Genomic DNA, 15,980 nt, shown 5'->3' with positions numbered 1-15,980 from the left:
TAACGGTACATGGAGTCCTTCTTGACGGGTGAAGTTAAGCTCACTACCACCTTTACATACTTTTAAGTACCTGGATCAGTCTTTTGAAAAAGTGTTGCCCCTTATGAATTCAACAAAACCAGGATTGATGACTTATTTAGGCTGCATGGCAACTGCATCTTTAACCCTCAGAACTGGGTTTAACAGGATTCTTTAGTTCATGTAAAATGACCTGGGACATGATCCATTAAAGTCAATTCCAGCCTCCATGGATGTATCAAAGCACCAGTGTTTCTGGCAGAGTAATGTTAGTTTGAGTGAAAGAAGGTGAGGCCGATAATGAAGCTGAGCATGCTGGGTACTGACTAAATACTGTAAAAAAAAGCTAATATTGGCTGATAGTATCAATATTGGTAAATAATTAACTGTAAATCAGAAACTTTGGCTCTTTTGATCAAAGAGCGAAGTTAAACAGAGCTAGTTTATGTTACTTAATAATCATATCCTGTTTTATGTCATGTCATCAACCTAATTCCTCTTAGTAACCAATAGGATCATTTAGCGGCACTGAATGAAGGTAATGACATCTGGAATCAACCATGACACTCCTTTAGGACAAATATGTGTCTATGACCACATTTCAGAACAGGTTTTGAAGATTAAAAAGGAAGTGGTGATGTAGAGATCACACAGTGTTTAATAGCCAAAGTTAGGTGTGTTATTGTGAAGTGTTTACAAAATGCTTTGAGTCAAGTTTCCAGATCTGCAGCTGAGGTTATTATTATTATTAGATATGAAGGCACACACACAGAAAAGAGAGGGGACACACAAAGAGGCGACAGGCACAGGTTTCAGGTGAGCAAAGAGTTTAGCTTTTATTAGAAGTTAAGAAAGACACACTGTAAGATGCACACAGGACAGGAAGGACACGCAGAAAGGTTATTAGCCAGAGCAAAGAAACAGAGACAAGAAGACTATTTTATTTCCCAGATTTCAAACAAATGCAATGTTAGTGCGCCCACGCTGATATGTATTTACAGAGATATACAGAAGGTAACAGGATGCACTATGTTCAGGACAAAAGCTTCATTTCCCTACAAACTGACATTAAGTGGGAAATGTCACATTTATCAGATAAACTCTATTCTATTGAAGTTAATCAGATCGTGCATGAATCCTATCACCTTTAACGTGTCCTCTTGTTAAGTTTTCAACGTTAGTTTATTCTGATTTCATTGTGAACAGATGACACGCAGCAGAGACTAAAGACTAAACTCTAACAGAGCCACAATCCACGGTGCTTCTTCTCGATCATGCTGACGAGAAACGCTGATGTTATTTACAGCACGTCACAATGAGCCGTGAGTCACCACTAATGAAGGTTAGGTTGGATGCCGAGTTAAACTGAGAGACTTCACAGATAGAAAGAGAGAGAGAGAGAGGTTAGTGTTCAAAGCATAACTCTATTTCAAACCTGGAATAAAGGTTGTATTTGACATAAAGAGGATGTTGCCGTTAACATGGTGTGAAGTTTATCCATTCCTTATTTTAGTGAAATGTTTTCCCCTTTTGTTGTTGTTGTATTAATCAATGTATTGTTTGTATCTTAATAAAGACAGAAACAAGTGATAGATTTCAGAGGCAAATCCTCACATTTCAGAGATTAAACACATTTTGTTGACAACTGACTGATATGATTCTTCACTTCTGTGTCCATTGACTAATGAAGTTTTATATTACTTTCATTTTTCACATTACTCTAGCAGATGCTCAGGAGGTCACTAATGATATGATGAAGCAATGGCTAAGACACAGTAAATACAAATAAAAGGTTACTATATTATATGTTGAAATATATACACACTTGTGGTACATTTGATATCAGATGTTGTTTAAAGCTCCAAGTAATCAAATAACATAGCACAGTGTGTGTGTTGTTTGGGTGTTCAGGTGAAAAATGGAGAGGGTTAGGCTTTAAAAGAACAAGGTAGCAGGCAGAGATTTGGTTTAAGGGCGTGCTGTTGATCTCCTCTACACATCCACCCCAAACAGCCTATCTATGAGTCTACAGTGCCAATGTGAACGGTTAAAGACAGCAGAGAGGGACAGAAAGAGAGGAAGCAGAGATAAAGGACAGCAGGAACAACATGAGAAGAGTTTAGTGTTGATATAAAGAAACATCCCCCCGGTCTCTCCCCCCCACAGCAGAAGCACACAGTCCAATACAACGCTTCAAGACAGATACCGAAGCACAACGTTGGATTTAGACACACAAGCTGCCTCCACATTTCCCACAAAACCCAGCACAGAGAGGGGTTGTTATTAACATTATAGCTTCGGTTAGTGAAGGATCCCCATCAAGACACCCAGAGGTGGGGGAGGAGAATAACATAGAGAGGGGGGGGGAGTCAGAGCTGAAGAAAACGGCAAAGCTGAAGCGTGGAGGCGAGGCGTCCGTCATGCAGAAGACAAGTTTATTTAGAACCATTACAAGGCATCTGGAGTTATGCCTGCCGGTCACACGGAGCAGGAAGAGAGAAACACAGAGAGAAATAAAAGAGATGAGAGAACATTTGTAAAGGAGGAATTTAGTGAGTGAGAAGGAGGAAGAGAAGAGGAAGAGAAACAGATTAGAGAGACTGATAAAGTTATCGAGGTCACAGATCAGACACAGTGTTTCTCCACCAGCGTGTGCGAACGAGCAGATTTCAGTATTTAGTTTCTCTGAGGCCATTTTCCACAGTCCGGTCCAAACTGCCTCACCCACTAACTCGTTAACTCAGAAAAACAAAACAAACCATTTTTATTTTTCCCCAATAATTGACTTGCCAAGGTACAATCGAAGCAGATGGGTTTTCAGTTATCGACCATGCCCATCTACTCTGGTTCTTGTCATTAGGCTGGTTTATACAACACAATTATAATAATGTAATACAATATAATACTATAAAACGTTTTTCTGTTGTTCATTCTGCTTAGAGCAGGGGTGTCAAACGCAAGGCCAGGACCATTTCCGGCACGCAACCTTATTTTTTGTGGCCCGCAAGAGCTTGCAAAGAATATAATACATTTATTATACGATTACATGCCGCTTTACAGAAGCACGTTGCCCATAAACTACATGTCCCACAATGCATCTCATTGTGTGACATGCGCCCTGAAGAGACTTGAAATTATTTGCCCTAGACTTCTGCATTCAGATGTAGTTCATTCTGAAGTTATTACCCTATCCGATAATAATCCAATGCAGAGGCAATAATGTCATATAATTACGGTGGCCCTGAAGTGCAAGACACCACAGCATTTCACAAAACGCCACAGCAATTCACAAAACACAACAGCATTTCAGAAAACACCACAGCATTTCACAAAACACAACAGCATTTCAGAAAACACCACAGCATTTCAGAAAACACCACAGCATTTCAGAAAACACCACAGCATTTCAGAAAACACCACAGCATTTCACAAAGCACAACAGCATTTCAGAAAACACCACAGCATTTCACATTGGACGGAAAGGGTATTCCTTAGGGAGAACACTTCTTGTTTGTGATTGGACAGAGCCAGCCATAGAAGCACTGCTGTGATTGGTTGTTTTGCTGCCAGTCAAGAAATAACGCTTCGTGATTGGCCCAACACATCAGCCGTTAGCTGGCTCACAGCTCCTCATATCTGTTCAGAAACTGGACAAAAGTTCAACATATACAAAACACAGACTGTCTATGTCATGGTGAATACAGTCGCTGCTTTATTTATGTCTGTATGACGTTGTTGTGAGTGTGGACGGAGCAGCTACAGGTTAGTTTAGCCTGATCGATCCGATTCCGATAGGATTTACATGGAGATACGCCCCGCCCCCTCTCCAGCGTCTTGTTTGAATGACAGGAGTAAACACATAATTAATGCTTTATTAATTCATGGTTTTTAAGGGGCTTATCTCCATTTAAATACTATGGTAGACCACCCAATATTCGCATCGCTCTAATCGCTCGAGTTTCACCGCGGCTGTCAGCTGTGTTTGCTCCTGTCATTCAAACAAGAGGCGCTGAGAGGGGGCGGGGCGTATCTCCATGTAAATTATATGGGAGATACCAACTACAACAAAATGAACATATTTGACCGTGATTTAATTGTAATACACGTTTCAAAGTGATGCCGAAGTAACAACATACTGATACCGGTTAGTAAAAACCATGAATTAACGCTTTGACAAGTCTGCAGACAAGACGGCAAGTGAAAAGCTTTTAAAATGCGTGTTTTCTGAATGGAATCTGATCATTCAGGCTAAACTAACCTGTAGCTGCTCCGTCCACACTCACAACAACGTCATACAGACATAAATAAAGCAGCGACTGTATTCGCCATGACACAGACAGTCTGTGGTTTGTACATGTTTAAATTTTGTCCAGTTTCAGAACAGATATGAGGAGCTGTGAGCTCTGAGTGTGTGCTAACGGCTGATGTGTTGGGACATATTTCGCTGTCGGGTGTTGACCAATCACGAAGCGTCATTTCTTGACTGGCAGCAAAAACAACCAATCACAGCAGTGCTTCTCTGGCTGGCTCTGTCCAATCACAAACATCACTAAAGGAATACCCTTTCCGTCCAATGTGAAATGCTGTGGTGTTTTTCTGAAATGCTGTTGTGTTTGTGAAATGCTGTGGTGTTTTCTGAAATGCTGTTGTGTTTTCTGAAATGCTGTGGCGTTTTGTGAAATGCTGTAGTGTTTTGTGAAATGCTGTGGTGTTTTGTGAAATGCTGTGGTGTTTTGTGAAATGCTGTGGTGTTTTCTGAAATGCTGTTGTGTTTTCTGAAATGCTGTGGCGTTTTCTGAAATGCTGTGGCGTTTTGTGAAATGCTGTAGTGTTTTGTGAAATGCTGTTGTGTTTCGTGAAATGCTGTGGTGTTTTCTGAAATGCTGTAGTGTCTTGCACTTCAGGGCCACCGTATATAATACATTATTTTATATATGTATATATATTTATATCGTCTTAAAGTTACAACCGGCCCTTTGAGTGCAACCATAATGCTAATGTGGTCCAATGAAATTGAGTTTGACACCCCTGGCTAGAGTTACTGTGTTGTGATTCACAGAGTTTCCACCAGGTGGAGCTCTAGCACAGTGTACTATGGTGGAGGGATACTGTGTCTGTATCTGAAACATTGTTGAGCACACTTACATCAACAAGAACAGATTACACTCTGTAAGAGCACCACAAAACAAAACACAGAGGGGATGCCGGGAGGAGAAGGATGAGAGCAGCCAGACGAATACTCTCTATATGATATTCTTTGATATATGATCTGTTTCTTGCTTTTTTATGGGGCTACATCGGAACTAAGTACTATACTGACCATTTACACTTAAAATATCAAGTACTATTTCAGAGTTTCCTAAAATCCTAATATATCCAACACAATTGTACATAGACATGTAAAGGAAAATGCTAAGTATACACACTTGTAAAGCTAAAAATTGAATAATATTTATACATTTGATTTATTTTGTATCTACAAATGAATGAATTAACTATTTTTAGCTCTAGATTTAAGTTTATTCAATTGTTGCAGCATTGTGCATTTGATTAAATACACATGTATTCCTCTCTGGCTGCCAACATGCTGACAAAGCAAGCAAAGGAAAGACACAAAGCTAACAAAATAAATCACACTTCTCATTCTCAGGCAGCGGGTCGTCACACAGATGCAAAGGAGAGGTTCATCAACACATAAACACACAGGTACAAACATCACAGTGGACACAGATATCACAGAAAGAGTACAGTACAGAGCCCGTGTTGAGTTAGGTGAACACACTGAAGAGTCACGCTGCTTCTCAGAGGAATTATTTATAATAAAGTGAAAGGAAACGCCTGTGGAGAGAGCTGGAGCGGAAGTGAAAATATATTCGACAGCATGGAAGAAAAACATGTGGTTTGACAGCTACAGTGAAGCAATGGAGGGTTAAAATAACATAACACTATGTTTATATCCATCTCAGGTAGATCATAATAACTGTTCTTGCCAGTCTTATGTCACTTATAACAGTCCGAATCATTACAACTGCAGAGGAACAATATGTGATTAGGCTTTTTCCTAAACCATCAAATGCAGCCCTTAAATTAAATGTAGTGTGAGTTGTGGAGAAGTTGTAGAATTGTCAATCATTTTGCCCATTATTTTTTGGTCATGTAATATTGACCAAATGTATGAGAAGTTATACATTAAGAGTTTTCAAAAAGGTTAGTATTGTATTTTTTTGTACATTATTTACTAACTTATTATTAAACTTCCAGCTGCAGCTCTTCCAGGTCCGACAGGCAGCTTCCTGATATAAATAGGTCCAGAGATCAGCTGCTGATGTGAGATTGTCTGCAGGAGGCTGGAGGATAATAACTAGCTGATTGGTTGTTCAGGGCGCTATGACTACTGTTGCTAAGTGAGCAGCCGCAGAAGAAAGATGGAGAGCAGCCTGCAGAGATTCTACATCTACATGTTCTTATTGCAGTCACTAGAAGCTGAGAAAATACTGCAGAGAAACGTTAGGAGTGGCTCTGCAGCAGCAGAGGAGTTACCATGGGAAACCACAGCGGCTGGGAGAGCAGCTTTTACAGAGAGTTAGTTAGCTTTAGAAAGAGAGAGTTTAGTGGTTTACTATGATCAAAGCACTATGTAAATGTAACACACTACAACTGAAGCACCTACTGTGAGAGACTCAACATCCAGCCAAGAAAAGCTTTTCTTTTATTAATCAAAGTGTAACAGTGAAGCTCAAGCAACAGCTACTGCAGGAGAGGATTCTGACAGTCAATCAGCAAACTACGTGAAGCAGAGTAATATCTCTACTCTCCCTTTGACATGTTTCTCATTTAAATAACTGTGATCATCAGTTGAGTTAAGTAACCTCATAGTATCTTTCTTGACAGAAACCACTGGAAACCTGATTATCATTTAGATTTTTTATCTTATAATGACGACAACACGTCTACTGTACACACCCCAGCACTGGTACATAGTAGTATATAAGTACAGCCGTTGATGCTCCAGATTTAAAAATAATGGACATCTCTCTGTAGCAACAGTATATACACTGTGTGTCTCATACATCTATTTCAACAGGATGTTTATCCAGCGTGATCAGTTAGCATGTGGCTTCTGTCCAGAAAGGAACGGTGTATGTGTGCAGACTCTCAGATGTGTGTGTAGGGCTGTGTACTGTACTTACCCCGTTCCACTCCACGCTCATACTCACTTCCTCGCCACCGTCCGGCCCGCTCTCGTACTTCACCGTGTCGGAGGTCAAGCTCTCGCGGCTCCGCTGCTTCTCGCGGGCCTCAGGCTCGCTCAGGACCTCCGCCACGCGCTGCTTATGCATGGTGTCCAGACCCTGACACACACACACACACACACACACACACACACACACACACACACACACACACACACACACACACACACACACACACACACACACACACACACACACACACACACACACACACACACACACACACACACACACACACACACACACACACACACACACACACACACACACACACACACACACACACACACACACACACCACACACACACACACACACAAAAAACAGCAATTAATGTCTATGTAATTATTGCAGCTAAGCAGAAGCTCAACACCTCTGCACCTGCATTTTACATTACATTGACTTACATGCATTTCCTGGAGACTTATCCTAACCTTAACCATAACCAACACATGCCTAAACCTAACCAAGTCTTCACCCTAAAATGAATGATTCCCCTCATGGGGACCTCCATTTTGTCACCATAAGGGAGGCGAGTCCCCACACGTGACTGTGTAGACAGATTTAGGTCCCCACAAGTATAGTAATGCCACCCACACACACACACAACACACACACACACACACACACACACACACACACACACACCACACACACACACACACACACACACACACACACACACACACACACCACACACACCACACACACACACACACACACAGCACACACACACACACACACACACACACACACACACACACACACACACACACACACACACACACACACACACACACACACACACACACACACACACACACACACACACACACACACACACACACAACACACACACACACCACACACACACACATCACACACACACATCACACACACCACACCACACAACACACACACACACACACACACACAACACACCACCACAGTATATTAAAACACCAGCTGTACGAACTAATTCAGCAGTCAGTTACAAAAGCACAACTGGTTTCTCAAAAGGAAACTGTTAAGCAGCAAACAGAAAGCTGTTGTCTCCTCTTCCTGAGAATCAGAGCTGCCACCACTGATCTGTATTCTAAATCAGAAACAGGTTTATTACCAGGTAGGTTTACACGTACGAGGAATTTGATTACACCATTAAGAGCAAACAGGAGTACTCGATAGAAGTCATTATGCTTCTTAATATTTGTCGAAGACGTGTTGTAATTTCACTATGTCCTGTTTACAGAGTACACTTTCCCTCTTCAGCAGATTCATGAGAAAACTGCTTCCTAGTGTTAAACTCTGCAGAGTCAAGCTTTAACAATCAGATGAAGGGAAACAATAAAAACAAGTAGAGGGGGGCGTAAAGTTTTCATTTGAAGAATGTGCATTTAATAGCTAATTCAGTATGATTTCTCCCAAGAAACCATTTCTGTAAGGGAATTAGCTTTTTTTTAAATAGTTAAAGCTAAACAATGAACGTGTTTCCCCAGAGTGCGGATGAATGCAAAGACATCAAGATTCATGGTGGAAAAACACCAGAGCAGTGACGGTGTCTGAATGTAATTGCTTGTTACTTTACCTTATTTACATTTACCTAATGCAAACTTTGAATCTGTACTGAATATTTAAAATGCAATACATTTGTTGGACAATATTTAAAATGTAAACATTACTTCAGGCGTCTTCCTCTCACAAAGTGCATGAATATTTGAAAAGCTGATTCAACACCATGATCGCCGTTCTCTATTACATGGTTAACATCTTTCCTGTTAACTAAATGACATTTTAGAGATATTGTCAAATCAAAATATTGATTTAAATTAATGTAATCGGATTGTAAACAGGTATAAATAATCGTATTAGCAAAGCATAACTCTCTCCAGCTAGAGAGGCACTAAATGAATCCAGTTTAATGTAACTATCATGTACTACTGCCCAACTGAGAGATGAGGATAATTACATTCTCAGATAAAATCTTAATTCAGGATAAAAACACTTTTTATCTCCACATGAAACCCAATAAAGGCTCATAAGTAGCCCACCATGAGAGGAGGTGAAAAACTGCCGGCTTCTCAGCGTCTCAGTTTATTATCTCATCCCTATTTTTCACTTTATTAAAGATTATCTACCTTTTTTATCTGCTATTAATTCTGAGCCGACCCTTTTTATTTAATCCCTGCAGCTTTAATACTGACAGTGACGTGTTGTAACTGCAGCCAGGAGTCCTGCGTTATTAGTCATGGAGACCACACCTGCTTTCTGGAGCGCATGGCAGCTTCCTCCAGGGTCTCGGCCGCCTCGAACTTGCCCTGCCGCCTGTAGAGGGCGCCCAGGTTCTTCAGGGTGGTCGTCACTGTGGGGCTGCAAAACAAGGAGGAGGAACATCATAGCAGAGAGAATATAAAAGGTAAAGCAGGCTTTTTTTCATATTAAAGGGGACCTATCATGCAAAATGCACCTTTTGATGTCTTTTATACATAAATATGTGTCCCCGGTGCGTCAGGGAACTCACGCCGCGTCAGAAAATAAAACCCTCTCTCTTTTCCTCGGGGGTACAACGAGCGGATACAGATTTGCTGCCGATATTACGTAATTTCGGATGGTGGACCCACAGAAACAATGCCTGACGTGTTTTGGACGTAATGTGTAGTGGCAATTTCTTATGTTACCTTATATGGTAAAACCAAATGCTTCTAAAAGCATTGTCTAACACTACTGTACAATTTCTTCATATGTGCTTTTTTCTGTGCATACTCTAATGAGGGTTATTATTCTCTAGCGCTTCAAGGCCACAGAGCTGATTTGGCAGACTATGTTGAAACTACTCCTCTTCACACAAAGTTTGAACTTACATATGCTGATAACCGTTATACTTTCTACAGCTCAAGAACACAGGTGTCCAATAACAATATGAGACATCCGTGTGAAAGCAGATTTCTGAGGCGTTCCGCCCAGCTACACAAAAACTCTGTCTGCCCGCCCTATCTTGTATATAAACGTTGCTATTCTGTGACTATTGCGCACACTCCTACAGACTATCCTATACTCTGTGAGACCTGTGCCTTCGAGGCGCCTCGAATAAAGAACCAGAAAGACAACTCTGTTTGTTTCACCAGTTTATTGATTGATCATTCTAATTGTATATCTCCACAGTATTGACTAGGTAAAAGATTTCCATAACAAATGTCGTCTTTGTTTAGATTAGCAAGCCTCGCTAACACTCAGAGCTAACCTGTACTGTGTAGAGCACATGTGTTTAAAAAGCAGGAAATCAAAAGAGGAACTCACCTTGTGGTAAACCCGCAAGACAAAAAGCATTTGAGCTCCATACTATTTGAGAAATAATCCTTGATGTGGTTTATTACAGGATGGCGTTTTATCACAGCAGAATGTAACTCTTTATCTCCGGTAGAATTCTGATCAGGCATTAGCTCCGCCTAAGGACCCAAAATCCGCGTTTTTCTAACAGGGGAGGTTTGAGCAGTATGAGGCATGGCTACAATGGGTGATCTGTTTGGTATTTTAAGCAAAAGACTTCACAGACATGTTTTGTATAGGTATGGCCCTACAATATATGTTTCCAATATAGCATAATAGGTCCACTTTAACTCGACAAAAAAAACCCAATTAATAGCTAATTAAGCTGTAATTTATTTGGATAGAAGGGCAATACAATGACACACAGGGTAAGGTCTTTCTCTAAATTAACTAAAATAAGTCTGTTTTGTAATAAAAATCAGCTTAATATGATTTTATATCAGAGTTGGATCCCAGATCAGCAGAATCGATCAGAACAAAAAGGGCTGAAAAATACCCATCTCGAAAAAATATTGTGTTTACTTTGCTATTTCTATATCTAATTCCTGGATGATTTTATTACAGTTGGGAGGATTTTCTGGTTTTGCTGGTCCTGTCTGGTGAATGAGCTGAAACCGGTTTCATTTTATATAAACCGGCTGAACAAGCATTTCTCATGACATGTAAATTCATTTTGTGGCCATTACAGTATGAGAATTAAAGCTTTAATCCTTTATTTCTATCTTTTTCTAAGGCAACATTAGAAAACATTTTGTTTTGTTTCCCACCCATCTTCACTCAGACACTGAATTAATCAGAAACACTGACCTGTCCACTTTGCAGGCTTTGTACCAGCCTCCGTACTCCCCAAAAGGTGAGCCGTCCTTCTGCTTGCCCTAAGACAGAAAAACCATGTTCATAAGCTTTCTACAAAACTGTTTTAAGGGAATCGACATCTACTAACCCGAACATTTAACATCAGGAAAAGAACCACAGCCTTGTGAACTAAAACATGAAGGGGATTGAACATTTAAAGGATGAAAATTAACCCATTTCAGAAATAGACGCTTTTTTGTATTAATACCATCAAAGGTATCATGAAGTGATGTTAAATGATGGGATTATACTGGAGTCAGGATTCCTCCCCTAAAACCTCGACTAAAATGAACTCCTGGTTGGGAAATGTCAAATCCTCACGCATGGATGGTTATTACCAAGACTTAATCTGCTAATCCAACTCTTTGTAAAGTCAATCCTTCCTATTTCATCTTTAATACGATCATGAATCTGGCGGAGCAGTTTAAATGCTGCTCTCAGTGTTACTTAGCATTTTCTTATCTGGTCGTATGTTCCTTCTGGATTGCCGTTCATTGAAATTAAAATGTGTTTAACTACAGTGGTAAATGTGTCAGAATATGTCTTTTGAAAGTATTATACAATCTTGTGGGCCCACATTAAAACATCAAATTGAGAATATATCGGTTCACATTACATTTCCAATTCCATTGAAGTCTGTTTGACAATCTGCGAGGTATGAACAGATATTGCTCACCTTGCTTTGTTCCTCTCTCTCCTCAGCATGCATCCATATTGGTTTGTTCTCATCTGCAGAGAAACACATGGGAAGAAGTTCATCAGTACTGACAAACATCCACTCAGATAAACAGCAGTCACTGATTCTGAACTAGTAAACCTTTTTTCAGCTGAAAGGTCATTTTTGTTTACAGCTACAAAAAAAGAACAGCAGCCTGAATTTATTAATCTTTATATTAGAAGAATAAAACAGCAGGGGTTGTCAGATATATCAGATCGGTTTGTTTGTGGTATTTGAAGTCAGTCTGGGTGAGATGATACTGGCTGAAATGTGTGTGTACTTGTGTGTATAATCCAGTCACATGTCGTACCATCAACAGAGCCGAACTCCCTCTCGTGAGCGCGGGTCAGGATTTCTTTGTACAGAGTCTCAGCTTGCTTGAACTTGCCCTGCTTCAGGTAACATGACGCCTGAGGAACAAAGAAACTAGACATTAAGAGTCAGCAGGACACTGTACATGAGACAAAGGCAGTTGCCCTGAGGAGATCAATATTTAAAATATTTATCAAGTATTTTACGTTTCTTTTTTGCAAGTACTATTAAGTGACAATTGTGGCATCTAAGTTGTTAAACGTGTTGTATAATTTTTACTTGGACATAATAATTGTGATTAAATCATGGGGTTAAATTATAAAGAGTAGCATTTCAGCTCAATAAAAGTGTTTGGGATGTTTTGAATGTTCAGTAAGAGAAGTAGCATGTTGTAAAATGTGTCTCAAAATGTTTGTTATCACAATTAAAATACCTAAAGTAAAAATGTAGCTCTCATAAACTCATTTCTATTTTTTTAGCAGTAGAAATCTTGGTTTTTATTCTAGCTATGGCCCAAGACAGGTGTTGAGGTTTAGGCTCAGGTTGCTCTTGGACAGAAAATTATAGAGGCTCTTGCCGATTCAGATTTTGGCCCATGTGTAGCTCTTCTTGCCACCTACAAAGCACGAGGATGGCTAATATTACCAATCTTCTAGAGGCACATAAACACATTTGACATGCCTTTTGTCAGGTGTTACTGGGCTTCAGTACTGCAATGTTGATTTTAGGTAGTTAATAAATTCTCATTTGAAATCTATACACAAAACTTAGAATGAAACACAAGTTTAACTGGGAAACACTTTAGCATTCATTTAGCATCTAACAGAATCCTTAAAATCCATTTAAACCCCTTTACTTATTGTTATTAATATATAAAATATCTACTATTAAACCGTTTTTCCTCATCCTAGACTCCACCCCTCACCAGGTTGTTCTTGGTCTTGGCCACGTTGGGGTCGTCATGGCCCAGCTTGGTCTGGTAGATCTCCAGCGCTCTCATGTAGTAGTACTCTACCTCCTCGTACTTGCCCTGGTTCTGACACAGCAGGGCCAGGTTGTTCAGCTGCTTGGCCACATCCGGGTGGTCCTTCCCCAGCACCTGGGACGGAAGCAAGACGAGAGGCGGTTAAAACAACACTCAGTACTTAAAACATAACAAGCTTTAGACGACAACTTGTGTCTGACATTGGGCCATTTGGTCAACAGGGGGTGGGAATACCAACAGCCTGAAACCACCTGATGCCTAGACCTGTGGTGTGTAAAATTGGCTAGAAAACTTTGGAAATCATTCAGTTCTTTCATTTCTGAAAATCCCTCTGGGTCCACGTTTAGGTCCAAATGTTCTTGGAATACAAAGTGGCTTGCCGATATGTTGACTATTGGGAATATTTGTTACATCTCTTGCCAGGTTGCATTGACTTTTGCTCGGCTTTTTACGGTTTGTTTGTGATGTTCCTGCAGTTCAGGTTGAATCTAATATAAGACATGAGAAAATCTCCCAATAACAAACAGTGAACACATAACCTCCTTAATACTTGCTATTTTAGCCCCATAAAACCTGGTTGCAAAATTGGGAATTTAATCTTGTAACTGTTGTTCACAATTCTATCTAACATACAGAGGTGTCTTCTGATGGATTTCGACCTGTGGACTATTGACGCGCTTGAATAAATAAAAGCGGAGTCCAGTGGACAAACGCATCAATGGAAGAACAAACAGCATTCTTTTTTTGAATAACGATATTCCCCCCCATCTCACACACAGCCAAAAGAAGCACCAGGATTTTTTTTTTTTAAGTGGATGTGATTTTGTCAATATGTGCTGACTGAGTAGCCATTAGTGGCAAGTGCAGTAAACTTGAAAGAGATGCAGAATTATCTCCAGGGAATAGGTGGCCAGACCTAGAAAACTGTAGACAGGGTTTTCACTGAGACTGACTGACCATCAAAGAAAAGGAGACCAGGGAGAGTAAGAGGGAAATGAACATAATAATAATAATTAATAATTAATAATAATTCCTTACATTTATTATAGCGCTTTATCAATGACATGCAGAATAGAGAGGGAAAGAAGAGGAGACAGGCTTAGACCTCAAATCTCATTTCCTCCCTTTTGAAAGAGGATGAACGAGTAGAGAATGCAAAAGAGAAAATGACATTAGGTCAGAGAAAGAGTTCTCTCTGCAGCATTGAGAAACCACTTCAGAAAAAACACGATGGGAGGGAGTGCCGAGGAAAATCTGAGAAAGAAAGCACTTGATGTGAAAAATGAAAGAGTATCAGAGACATAAGTCAAGACCTTTGGGGAGATTTGGCTTTAGATTATTAAAGAATATGTCTGGAGGGTCTGAAATCAAACCCTTACAGGATCCTCCCCCTCAGTTTGGAAGATCTCTGATCCACAGGATGGTGCAGATATCTACCTACAGTATTTACTCAGTCTCCTCCTTTGCATCACACATCTGACAGCTCTCCTGTAAACATCGTTAGCTAGAAAAGGATTGCCATAAGCCATGCTGGACGGTGAGGTCTGGGTCACCGAGGAATTGATTGTGTTTATTGATGGCCGTCATGTCTTGAAATACCAAAAGTGCTGCAGTGTGAAGTGGTTTCTGAGAAGCTTTTGGAAACACTACTTTCATCTTAAATCAAGCCGAAGAGCCTCTACTTACAGGGCATCGACTGAATCTGTGTTTTATCCAAATATTTACTGGATATGGGGATTTCTGAGAAATTCAGGATTTAGTTTCTATCCCTCTGTGACAGACTAACATATTTCAACAAAGAAGTCAGTATAAAGAGACAGCTAGCAGCAGGTAGGGCTTCAGTTTCCAGCTCAAGGACATTTGAGCAGACAAGAATACTGCTGTTCTAGTCAAAATACAGTCAGATTAAATCGTTGTTACAGGCTTTGAGATCCAAAGTTTTAGCTTTAAACTTCAAACAATTTTGTGAGAGAAGTTTATGCGTATTCCGTCCTCATTTTGGGACAGAATTTAATTATTCTTTTCCATTCAAGAAGGAAAAGGCTGGCAATATGTTACACTGTTCCTACCAGGCTTCATATAAGTTCCACAGCCTGCCTGTGTTTAACTCCTTCTGAAAACATAAATCTTTCAAAACTAGTCGATATTTTCATTTTTTATAAAGGCTCAATTAGAGCAGGTCACTGTAACAATAAATCAAACAAACTGTTGCATTTCCTAGAGACCATTTTCACTATATGGTACCCTAGTGGGTAATTGGTGTTTTAAGTGGGATTGAGTCGAATACAAATTCTATATTATTCCTTTAATAGAATGTTTAGTGGCAATATAGTTTGGAACGTTTTGTATATTCTTCAGTCAGTCATTAGGTGACAACTTATCCAAACACTTATTAGATTGCATTTGGAACAAAATCATACTTCTATAGAAAATATGGATATTCATTATGAATACTTCACACAACCACTTGGATCAGTATCAGATCTGGATTCCTAACGTGAAACAAAGCGCAGAAT

The 15,980-nt window shown here is 39.9% G+C and overlaps 1 protein-coding gene across 8 annotated transcripts in view; it reads right to left on the bottom strand.

Moving 5' to 3' along the window:
* The window catches only part of klc1a (kinesin light chain 1a), a 48,878-nt gene that overhangs the window by 8,618 nt on the left and 24,280 nt on the right, over positions 1–15,980 (bottom strand). For 2 of the 8 annotated variants that reach the window (XM_034235493.1, XM_034235495.1), the window contains exons 8-13: positions 13,405–13,578; positions 12,478–12,577; positions 12,126–12,178; positions 11,402–11,469; positions 9,529–9,637; positions 7,209–7,370 (exon numbers count right to left, since the gene is read on the bottom strand). In XM_034235493.1, coding sequence (XP_034091384.1) covers positions 7,209–7,370; positions 9,529–9,637; positions 11,402–11,469; positions 12,126–12,178; positions 12,478–12,577; positions 13,405–13,578 — 666 coding nt within the window. Of the gene's footprint in view, positions 1–828; positions 2,490–7,092; positions 7,371–9,528; positions 9,638–11,401; positions 11,470–12,125; positions 12,179–12,477; positions 12,578–13,404; positions 13,579–15,980 lie in introns of those variants that run through there. The other 6 variants (XM_034235496.1, XM_034235494.1, XR_004570890.1 and 3 more) reach the window with 6 other exon arrangements.

Source organism: Gymnodraco acuticeps, unplaced genomic scaffold, assembly GCF_902827175.1.
Source record: "Gymnodraco acuticeps unplaced genomic scaffold, fGymAcu1.1, whole genome shotgun sequence".
NCBI lineage: Eukaryota > Metazoa > Chordata > Actinopteri > Perciformes > Bathydraconidae > Gymnodraco > Gymnodraco acuticeps.
Note: the sequence above shows the minus strand (reverse complement) of the source record. Positions and strands in the feature narration are given on the sequence as shown.